General features: G+C 43.4%; 1 protein-coding gene across 1 annotated transcript in view; it reads left to right on the top strand.

Moving 5' to 3' along the window:
- Window positions 1-2357: 2357 nt before the first annotated feature.
- The window catches only part of SHISA4 (shisa family member 4), a 19694-nt gene continuing 9789 nt past the window's right edge, over window positions 2358-12262 (top strand). Inside the window, exon 1 of the mRNA XM_048497998.1 lies at window positions 2358-2852. Within this exon, the coding sequence (XP_048353955.1) occupies window positions 2792-2852 (61 nt within the window). The 5' untranslated portion in view covers window positions 2358-2791. The remainder of the gene's footprint in view (window positions 2853-12262) is intronic.

Here is a 12262-nt window from a genome sequence, read left to right as displayed (position 1 = left end):
ATTTCAACAGGAAGGAAGAAACCATGAAAATGAACAGAATTTGGCTGCCAGTGTTGAAAAACACTAGAATTAAGACAGTGACTAATCAGCTCCACACAAACACAGGACAACTATAGATAATAGCAATCAAAGGGAACAAAGGCCAGGTTACTTCTATTCAGATGCATTCACCTATTGACCTTGCTATCTTCATTGTGACTCACATGCTACAGACTTCATTGTTACTCACATGCCAAGCTACTTCTATTCAGATGGCCTCACCTATTGACCTCACAGTATATATACTCCACTTGCTTTCCTTTCCTACATCAGATCCTCTGAAGATGCCAGCCACAGATGCAGACGAAACATCAGGAGAGAATGCTGCTAGAACACGGCCATACAGCCCGGAAACCACACAGCACTTAAGTGTAGTACCTTACATTGCTCCCTGTTGAAATTCATTTTGTTAGTTTTGGCCCCATTTTCTAATCTGTCAAGGTCATTTTGAATTCTGACCCTGTCCTCTGGAGTATTAGCTAATTTGGTGTCATCTGCAAATCTGATTTTAAATTAATCCCAGGAGGAAAGCTAATAGGACCTGGGGAACTTCCAGTCTGGGACAACTCAGCCCAAAAGAACAATAGTGTAAACATTGAGGGAGCGCAATGGAACTTGGGAGTGAAAGTAGGATGGGAGTGAAAGTAGGATCCACACAAGAGAATTGTGTGGATGAAAGGGATGAGAGCGGCGAGGGCTGAAGGCAAGGAAAATGTACTATGGGCTTCTTCATAATTACTGCTTCCACAACAGAAATCTTAAACAGTGAATTATGAGTATATGGCAATAGGAGAAACCTCTAAGCCAAGACTGGGGAGCTGGAGTGCTCGGTGCTAAATGTCAATTTAGATATAGTGGATGCTTCAGACTCATGATGGAGTGGGGAAAATCAATGGAATATGGTAATCCTTAGGTATGATCTCTATTGCCAAGGCAGGGAAGTAGGTGTTTGGGGTGTTGCTTTGAACATCAAAGAGGGCATAGAGTTAAATAAGTTAGAAACCATTAGGATGAATTCCTGTGACAGAATCATTATAGGTGGAGATACCAGGCCCCTAGCATTACTTGATAGTGGAGCTGTATTATTGTCCACCTGATCAAACCTTCAGACTCCTCTCAAGACAGGGAAGGAAATGAGGGAGGCGAATACAGCAAATAATGCTGTGATACTGGGTGACTTCAATTTTCTCACATTGACTGGGTAAACATGTTCAAGTTATGCTGTGGCAATTAGGTTCCATCATAGATGACTGTGCACCGGAACAGCTGGTGACAGAGCCAACTAGAAGGTCAATGATCTTGGACTTGGTTCTGAGTTGTTGTTGCACCAGTTGGAAACAGTAACCACAATGCTGTTAAGTTCAGTATTCATGTCAATGTCAAATTACTTCTATAGTCTAAATTTCATTTCAAGAGAGGGAACTTTACAAAAATGAGGGAACTAGTTAGAAGGAAGCAGAAAGTGAAAATTAGGAGAGTTAAATCAGTAGAAGATGCCTGAAAGCTGTCTGAAACTGCACTAATTGAAGCTCAGGTTAGGAAAGGTAATGAGAAGTCTAAAAGAATACCTGCATGGCTAACGACCCAAGTCAAGGAAGCCATCAAAGGCAAAAAAGTGGAAAGTCTGCCTTAATGAAGTGAACAAAAAAGTGTACAGGGTTTGACAAAGTTAATAATCACAAGTGCAAAAAGAAAATGTGAGGAGTGGGCTTGCTAAAAGCATCAAGACAAAAAAAGAGAGTTTATTTAAATATATCTGGTGCAGGAAACCAGCCAGAAGAGCAGTTAGCCTTGGGATGACCAAGGAATAAAAGGACTGGTAAAGGAAGATGGGAAGATGGCAGTGGCACAGAAGCTCGATGAATTCTTTGTATTTGTGTTCACTGTGGAAAGTTTGGGTCAGGTACGCCCTGGCCAGAGCCCAGGGGTATATGATTTAGAGGTATCCCGAAGTAGAGTTCAGTGCACAGCTCCTTACATTAGCAAGGTCTAGCATTAGGCTAGAAAGCTAGTTGTGTGAAGGTGTCCAAACTTTAGATTGGTGGCATGTCAGACAGTGTCCCAGTAATACTAGTATGAAGCAGGATGGCCAAAAAATTATTTGGTGTTTCATTTCCTTATTCTGAATCCCCATGTAGGTCTAAGTTAGATAAGAACCTGAAAACTTGCTATAAGAACAGGTTTTGTTCCAGGTGCCATTGAGAAAAAAGAGAGGACTATTCAATTCACACAGCAGGCAACAAGTAGATACAGTATTTTTAAAAATTGCATATAACATTTTATGACGGTCATTTTACATTCAGCGTCGTCATCCTGGACATTCCAAAAGTTGGAAGCCTCCCTCCGTTCTAGAGGGAGATATTTCTTCCTTCCTCTCGCTCTGCCTGGCAACTGAAGGAAAGCCTGGTCTCTAGGCAGGCTACGTGTTATTTTTAGTCACCCTTAAACTGCTCCTTCGCCCCTTCTCCCTATGACACCGTGCCCATGAAGGAGGAGATCGGGATCTTGGAAACGTCGCAACAGTCCAGCCAGCTCAGCATCTTCCCGAGACCGGCGGCCGTGCCTGCAAGTGCACAGCTCGCGCCAAGCTCCGCATTCCGGCGGCTCCCGCAGCGCCGGCCTTGAGCCGCGCGCCTTCTCGCCTTCCGTTCTTGGGAGAACAGGCGGCGGGTGCCTCGGGTTTCTCAGGAGACCGCTGCCGGCCTCTGCTGACGGGCCCCGTCGTCCTGCAACGCCCCCCAGGACCGCCGCGATGGGAACCTGGGCCCTGGCCGGGATGGCGCTTTGCAGCATGGCTGTCGTTGCGCCCCTAGGTAAGAGCGCGCGGCGGCTGCAAGGGGCAGAGGAGCGCCGGCGCCGGCGCCAGTCTTAGGCTGGGGAAACGCAGCAGCGCAGCCGGCCTTCCCAGCATCAAGTTGCTCTGGCCCTTAGCAAGAACCGGACGTCAGGGAGGGAGCGCTTCCTTGAGGGGCCAGCCCCTTGGCGCCCTCCGGGGATGCGGGGATAGATCAGGTTGGGTGCGGGAGGAAGGCTGGGAGCGGCTGCAGCCTGCTTCTGTTCGTGACATCCCCCCACCTCCGAAAAGAAAAGAAAAAAGAGTTGAATGGGGGGCCGGCCTTAGCCCTGCTGAATGTTCTCGAGCCCAGCCATAGAATGTTTTAAGCCCTCATCGTAAAGGAAAGTGTAATCCCATACACAGCAATACCCTTCAAAACTCACTGATTGAGGATTTCAACACAGGCTGCCCCTGAGCATGTGAAGAATGCCTTCAGTCTCATTGCTGAACAATCCGAATCAGAGAAGGGAGAAAGCTGCGCTGTCGCGCCCCTCAGCGCACGGCATCCCAGACGCTCTTCTGAACGGCGCCTTTTGACACCCCGCACAGAGCGCGGGGTCATGGGGACGCCTGGGCGCGTGCCTGGGATGCTGCGCGCTGAGAGCAGCGCCGCCGCATAGGGGGGATGGAAGCGAGTGGGGAAAGGCGTCCCCACGACCCCGCGCTCTGTGCGGGGTGTCAAAAGGCGCCATTCAGAAGAGTGTCTGGGATTCCGCAGCAGCTTCGGGGCGGCTGCGCTGTCGCCGCCCCTCTCAGTGGGGAGCGCCGAGGGACCCCGCGCTACTCTCCTCGAGTAGCGCGGGGCTTAAGGGAAGTGGGGAAAGGGCCTCGTCATTTCTCCGGCCAAAGAGCTTGGCACTCTCTTTCGTGGAATTGAAGGAGAAGGCCTGACAGTATAGAAGGATTAAGACATACAAACAATGATAAAAATGTAATGCATGAAGAACAACATGACAAAATTGGTAATAAACATGTGTGGGCAATTCAGAGCATGGGCAGTGAGAATCTAGTAGCCAGCTAGGTCAAACCATTCATGTATTGTTCCCTTATTGTGCTAAAAACAGCTGTGGTGTGTGATTTAGATATTGGAAACGGCACCCAGAAAAGGGTTAAACTCCAGGCCTTTCCCCACTTCCCTTAAGCCCCGCGCTACTCGAGGAGAGTAGCGCGGAGTCCCTCTGCACTCCCCACTGAGAGGGGCGGCGACAGCGCAGCCGCCCCGACGCTGCTGCTGTCGGCCCCTCAGCGCGAGGCATTCCTGGCGCTCTTTCAAAGGGCGCCTTTTGATGGGACACCTGGGCGCACGCCAGGGATGCCGCGTGCTGGGGATTGTGCGCAGCAACCCTCGGAAAAGGGTAAGTGGGGAAAGGGCCTCCATTGTCCCCAATGTTTGTGCTCTGATCAGACTAATGGCATCAACTAATCAGATAAAGTTTAAGAAAATCTGGACAAAACCCCCATTCTTCTATAAAATATCTTATTAATATATCTTATTAGAACTGGACTATCACAAACAAAATAATTTCAGATCTCAGTGGAATAGCAGTTAATGAGAACTTACCATTGGACGTCTGATGGTAAATATAGATAAAATATTGACTGTATCCCCTTATATGAAGAAAAGTCATGTTTTCTGTACAATGTGTGCTGAAACTATGGGAAATCTTTGGAAATTTTTTTGCACATGTTTAATCCTGTGTACATGTTACTAGGTTTTGTGGGCAAATATAGTAGATATCAATTGCACTGCCACAGTAAATAAACACACTTGTTCAAATGATGCTTTCCGGTTTCATTTTCTACAGTAGCAATGCAGAGTTTGGAAGGTTTCAGAAACATTAACCTCTGGTATTATAAGAAGGAAACATTGACAGATCTAGTCATGGCTGTCCCAGATCACACATGGTTTGGCCTTTAAAACATGGTTTGGCATTGGAATATCATTGCTAAATCAGTCCTGGGACCAAGGAAACCAGGGAGTAGCCTTTGCCAAGAACCGTTTTGATAATCCACTGGAAATTTCTTAGCATTCTCCATTGAAATGAATGGGAGCTGCAGAGTAGTAGAATGCACACAGGGGGAATTGCCAGTGGCAGTTCTACTCTGTAGCTGTTGTGGCTATGACCATTAGTCCATATCTTATATTCCAGGTTCCCAGGCACAATTGTACCATGTTTCCCCGAAAATAAGACAGTGTCTTATATTAATGTTTGCTCCCAAAGATGTGCTATGTCTTATTTTCAGGGGATGTCTTATTTTTCCAGGGGATGTCTTATTGTTCTGTTCGGTGGGCATGCTTCCAAACAAAAAACTTTGCTATGTCTTACTTTCAGGGGATGCCTTATATTTAGCACTTCAGCAAAACCTCTACTATGCCTTATTTTCAGGGGATGTCTTATTTTCAGGGAAACAGGGTACCTCTTGAAAGCCAGTAAAAATGCTGCTACCTATATTTGAGCGATGGTTCTGCCAATAACCAGGAGAAAATAATGTCCTCTCCCTTTAATAGAGGCTTAATATGTCAAAATGGGCAGGGGAAGCTTTCATGGCATGGAAGTGAAGAAAATCACCTGGTAAATAACACCCCATTGAGCCTCTATGAAGGGGACAGTACTTCTTTTTCTTCAAGTTGGCGGCAAATCTTGTGTAAATTATTTTTATCTGTGGCCCATTCTCTACCACATAATTATGCCATACACATAATTAGAGTGAACCAGAGGGAAATAAATATCCGATTCTATTTGAGTCTTTAAAAATAAATAAGCTCTTTGGCATTGTTCCCTGGCTTATCAAATCTATTCAGTTGCAAGCAACATTGGTGGTGGAACAGGTTGTTGTGCCTTGACATTGTTCTCCAGGAAAGTGGACTGGTCCCTGATAAAGTCAGTCTTGCCAGTTCATAGCCTGTAGCATACCACTCCACTCTACAAAGTTTAAAGCCTTCCTCCAATCTAAGCAGACTGCCTCAAACTTAAGTGGGCCTTCTTCTGTTATAAGAGTAACTTAACCTGAAGGAAGACTTCATATGTTGTTGAGTGGACTAGAGGGAAAAAGGCCATGGTTGTTTTTAAGATTGGTTGTTGTCTTTAAGATCTTTTTAAAAGGTTTAGATAATTATGTTACAGTATAAGTCCTAGTTAGGGAAGATAGCATGGTGCAGACTGATCTCGTAAGATCTTGGAAGCTAAGGAAGGTCAGCACTTGGAAGGGAGACCATCAAGGAATACTTGTCAGAGGAAGGCAATGGCAAACCATCTCTTCTTCTCACTTGCCTTGAAAGTTCTTTGCTGGGGACACCATAGGTCAGATACAACAGCACTTCACACACACACACACACATACACACACACTCACGTCCTAGGGAGCTGATAGAAATGTTCAAAAAGGGTATACGGTATAGTCCCCCCAGAACCATACCACTTCACAATGCATGTTGTGGCAGATAACATATTTGGTGCTTGTGCAAAGTTGATAAGTCAGGAATATGCTATGAAAGAAGTGAAAGTGTGATCTACCAGTATCTGTGCATTTAAAACATGATACTCCTGTGTCTGCCTTTCCTTAAAACTAATGCTCATGGAAAGTTCCTTTGATTTCTCTTCTGCATTTTATTTTGCATATATCACATCATAAATCACATACTTTAGGGACCGTCTCTCCCCATATTTCTCTACTCGGACTCTGCGGTCTACAGAGGCATATTTACTGGTGGTCCCCGGCCCCTCAATGATTCTTCTGGTCTCTACCTGGGCCAGGGCCTTTACAGCCTTGGTCCTTGCCTGGTGGAACACTCTTTCTCTAGCTATCAGGGCCCTATAAAACCTTGGACAGTTCTGCAGGGCCTGTAAAATGGAGTTGTTCCACCGGGTTTTTGGGCAGGGGGTTGCTGATTGCCTCCCATGCCACCCCCTATATATATCTGCTGTGCCTGGTCCCCTCCCAGGGAGTGCGAGATTTTCCGTGTTGCCATCCAATGCTAGGTTTTCTGCTTTTGCTGGTCTTTTGTTTTTGTATTTTAAATTGATTCTGTTTTCATTATCAACTATGATTTTTAATTGTTCTATCTTCTGTACACAGCCCAGAGCCCTTTGGGGGTGGGCGGTATAGTAAATAGAATAATAAAAGAAATAAAAAAATCTAAGTGTGAAACAAAAACAGTGTGAGAGAACCTGAAAGTTGCTTTTATCTCCTGATGTGATATATGAAAACAATATAATATTATGGATACAGTGTATACTGTTAACTGTCCTGCTGTTCTGTACACAATTATACACAGTGAAATGCACAGCTATAGCTTTCAAACAGATATTAAACTGTTCATATTTAATAGACTGAAGGTCCTGGCCTGATGCTTCGGTAATATATTGGAGAAGCTGGAACTTGTATTTTTTTCCTTTTTTCATTATGAGGGAGGGAGAGAATCCTTTATTTTTCAGGGTGCCCCACTCTAAAGCTTCTAAATCTGTGCAGGCAGATTACCTCCAGCCTCAAGAGAATATGTGTGTTTTGCCCCAGCTAGTTGCTGCCTGTAACAGTAGCCTCTCACAGACAGAGAGTAACCTAATCTGGTCATGTGACTGTGCTTTAGGTCTGTATATAGTCTCTTTCCAACCTTTTGAACTTTGCTTAAGGACTTTAAAGGTCTTTCCAGATAATGTAACATCGTCCCCATCTTTCCACAATATCCAGTCCCCAAATAGTGTGTGTGGAGGGTAGATGCTGCTGCAGTGGCACAGTCTTGCTGCTGTTCAAAACATATGTAAATAGGAGCGTTCTTGAAAAACACACTGCCAACATTTTTAAATGCAAACTACGTTTCTTGAAATATTGAGAAAGTGAGAAAGATTGTGAGGTTCATGTCCATCACTAAGGCTATGATTGAAGGCAGATTCCTTGCTTCAACCTGGGTGAATCCCAATCACATACAAAGCAGGAGGTAGAATCTGGTTTTCAGAATAGATGGAACATGCAGGTTGGTGAGGATGATTATGTAACCAGGCCACAATTGGACTATTATCTGCTGAAGGTGGGACCTCCCCCCCAAATGCACACAGAGAGACAATGGACCAATGAGAATGGTCTGCCCTTTAAGGCTCATAGGTTTAATTGGTCTATAGGATTCTCTGAGGCATTTTGGGAGTCTAAATGATAACTCTGCTAAAGCCTCAGTAGGGGCTAGAATGCTAGGCTCTGAGGGATAATAGAACAAGTTTATAGAAATCCATCCTTGTGGTTTAATGTAATCAACCTGAGCAATTTTGAACAGGACTGGAGGACTACTGGAACATTGTTGGTGTACAGTTTGAGCTGAATCTGGCAGTCTACACTGCAGAGCACAAAGTGGTGGTGATGCTGACTAACGGCCAGTTTCTTTACATTTTGAGATTCAGATCATGGAGTCAACTGCTGTGTCATAGTCCGCCCTTCCAGAGAGAAATGGTAGTTCAGGAGTTAGGTCTTCCAACTAGCAATGGTGAACAATTACCTTAAATGAGGCAGTCTGTTTCTACCTGAAAGAGGGAGAATTCTAATGCATGTTAAATCTCCAGAATAAAATAAAGGTGGACTTAAAGCAGCACGTCTTTTTTGGTAAATTTTATTTAAAAGGGAATAGCAGGATAAAGAATAAGCATGGATAAATTAATGTAGTCTCTGTCAAAGTTTCATTTTCAGGAACTCTGTCAAGGTTTCATTTTCAGGAACCTTCATTTTACATTCTTTTGTAATCCAGAGTCAGAAAGTGTTCTCAAAACATCCCAGTGTTTAGGCTTGCATTGTGGGAATCTTTTGAATAAACAATTACACTAACACAAGGTTGTCTCTTGAGTAGGCATCTGTGGATATCTGGACCCCAAACACATACTCCAATAGCTGTTCTTCAGAAATGTGACCACAGTCATCAGGCTGAAAAGAACTGATTAAGTCTGTCAAAGTTCAACATGGAAATTTCTTAGGAATCTCTAGGAAGGCTAGAACAACATGGTCACCACAGATGAAGAACTCTAAATAGCTGATCTGGATGTAATTCATCTGGAGCAATGGTGATGGGAAAATAACATTTCTTTATTTTCACCATCACACCACCACCATATTGTAGGCATTTCGATGTGTTCTACACTCTGGTCTCTCAGATTTGGAAGTCAACAAGAATGATGTTGTGGAGAATGAAATGTTCCTTTCTGTTACCTGTGCTAAATTGTCTTTGGCAGAAGTAGGTAATAGTTCTCTTGGACCCTGCTCTCCTATGGGAAACAGAGGTGGAGTCAGTTGCTAGAAGCTGCCTTTTCCCAATGTCATTGTTACCCCATGGATCCAGGCAGGAAGCAAGTCAAATAAAATGACGATATCAAATTCTCTTGGGAATGAAGTGAACCCACTGCCTCGTGGCTTGTCTCTTGACTCCAAAAGTTCACCCAAATCAGAAGACTGTGGTTGTATTTGCTTGCTGTTTTAGATAAGAGGTTGTCCAGTTTGTACAGTTTTCCCAAAATCATATCTAGTTTCAATAGGTATGTAATGTTTTCAACTGAAAAAACCAGATATAATTTGTGTGCAACACAGAGTTAAGATATCAGGTGATCCATTTCTCATTTTCTGAGCCAAGCATCAGATCCCCACCTCCTGTGGCAATGCACTATTTTTCATTTTGCCAATCTAAACCGAATCCTTCTATTTCTTCGCCCAAATCTTTTAAAGTAACTATGCCCTGTGACCTTTTTTAGGGGAACTACACATAACATTCTTCCTTAACTTTCCTATCCTTCAGGTATTTTGTATAAATAACAAGTTCTTCTGTGGTTGCTTTGTTAGGGAACCTATCTAAGAAGATACTTTCTTGATTACATTCTTTACTTTCCAATAGCTGCTCTTTTAGCAGCATTTCAGCATAGCTGATAAATTCCCTACATCTCATATAATTTACACAATGGTCCCTTATTTCTATACCAGATTTGTTTCATAGTATATCTAGTTCTTTCATGTCTGTAAATGGTTTATTTTTTCCTACAATATAATAGGATGCATTGATGAGAGCCTTCAACTGCTTGAACATTTTTTCTTCATTTTTTAAAATTAAAAAAATCCAATAATTTGCAAACTACCAAAGAATAGACAGAGTTCTGTTTAAAATGTAATGACCTATTAAATGCATTGCCCTGACCTGGATAACTGGACTATTCTGATCTCAGAAGCTTACCAGGATTATTTCTAGTTACAACTTTTAGGGAATTCTAGGGTCATTGTGCAGGGGAAGGCAATGGCAAACCACCTCTGCACATCTCTAATCTTGAAAACCCTATGGGCCTGCCATAAATTGGCTGGACAGCAGTTTATACAAACATTAAATATGCTGCAAAACCGTGCACTGCAAACATTATCCCATCCATGTCCTTCTTGCACTGTGTAAATAGAATGTTTGCGGATTTTTAAGATCCTGAACAGCATCACTGCATTTTCTATGGCAAAATGATTGTTGTGATGCTTGATTGCTTCATGGAAGTTTTGTACAACTTTGGGAAAGTATTGATGTTTTGTTACAAATGGAAGAGCGTAGCTCATACATCACATTTTGCAATTCCTGACTTCGAGCCATAGGAGTCCTATCTACCCATAAGTTGCTGAAGTGACTTTGACCTGCATTCAGCTAGCTTGAGAGGGAGTTTTGTAACTGAGTTGAAATATTTGTGCAGTTCTGAGGTCTTCTCAGAACTATATTGCTCATGTTTCAAAACAGTTACTCAGAAATTCTGAAGTCAAATTAGATTCCTATTCTGTTCTTAGGATTGCATTATAGAAGTATTACATTCAGGAGTTGTCCCTCCCTCCCTCCCTCCCTCCCTCCCTCCCTCCCTTCCTTCCTTCCTTCCTTCCTTCCTTCCTTCCTTCCTTCCTTCCTTCCTTCCTTCCTTCCTTCCTTCCTTCCTTTGACTTACGGCAACCCCAGTAAGGATTGCCTTCTCTCATTTTGAAGCTACCTGCTCACTCTGATCATCTTCGGAGGCTTTGCTTCAGTTGTCTCTGCCATCTGAGGCTGGACAGGTGGCAACCCAAGAAAGGGCCTTCTCTGACATACCAAAGTTTTGGAACTCCCTCCCTAGGGAAATTCGTTGGTCTCCCTCTATTAGTGACTTTTGTCAGCAGTTGCCGACAGTTATTGGCCCTTCTTCTAGTGTTGCTTGCTTATGTGTTTTTAATTGAATAATTTTAAGTGTATTTTAATTGCTTAAAAACTTTAATGTTTTTACATTACACCCGATTACATTTTACACCCGATTTGAGTGGAAAGGTGGCATGAAATGTTTTCAATAAATTAAATAAACCTGCTTTTAATAATTACAACGTACCTCAGAAGTATGAGCTCTAACCATCTACAACGTCCTTTACACAGAGACAAATTCTGACACATAATCTGGATGCTTCCCATCCATCCCAAAGAATAGCACTAAGGCAACTGATATGTGTTTTCCTAATATTTTCCTGCACCAAAGGACTTACTGCCAGAAGCTTTTGATTATGCAAACTCAGTTGGGAAAGAGCCTACATCCTTGGCAATGGGCAATATAAAGTAAAGAGTGATTAAACTCAGCAATCAATAATCCAGGCAAGAGCTAGTAAGTGTTCTGCGGGCCTCTAACAGCAAATTGAAATGGATAAGTAGGTATTTGATACTGATTTCAGATTGAATTGCATGTGAACAACTCCTTATTTGTGGTCCTCTCTGTTTAAATATCTGCCTTTAAAAAGCTTAGGTGCCAGGAGGAAAGACATTCTTGCCTTTCTACCCCTCTATTCTCCCCACAGGATCACCACAGCATTCCTGCTGCCATCCCCAACTACTGCAAAAAACGTGTTATGAGCTGAATTTTTCTGCATTCCCTGTCTTGCTCCTTCTGATCTTCAGGGGCCAGGAAAAAGAAAGCTGCTGCAGGATGCAGTAAGCAGAAAAAAGGGAGAATTCAGCTGTTTCTGCTGCAGGAATCCTGGCTCCTTTCCCTGCCTCAGTGAGTGAGCAGGACAGATACAGGAGTATGAATTCTTCTTTCCACAGAGCCCAATAGGTTTCTGCTCATGTCTGTCCATGTCCATTTCTGGACCAGATGATTGTTATAATTAGGTGTCCATCATCCTCATAATTCTGTGTTTTCATTGCTACTTCCCAACCTTCAAAATCTGCAGTACAGGATTGTTTGCTACCTCCTGGCTCAATTGGTTGGTTTTCCTTCCAGCAAGGACTCAGTGTAGGCTGGATGCTAGGAAGACATTTAGGTTGCCAACTTTCAGGTGGAACTTGGAGATTTCCTAGTATTTCAACTGATCTTCAGACAATGGAGATCAGTTCCCCTGGAGAAAATGGCTGCTTCAAAGGGGGGACTCTATGGTATCGTATCC

This window comes from Sphaerodactylus townsendi, linkage group LG05, assembly GCF_021028975.2.
Source record: "Sphaerodactylus townsendi isolate TG3544 linkage group LG05, MPM_Stown_v2.3, whole genome shotgun sequence".
NCBI lineage: Eukaryota > Metazoa > Chordata > Lepidosauria > Squamata > Sphaerodactylidae > Sphaerodactylus > Sphaerodactylus townsendi.
This window is presented reverse-complemented; position numbering and strand designations above follow the sequence as displayed.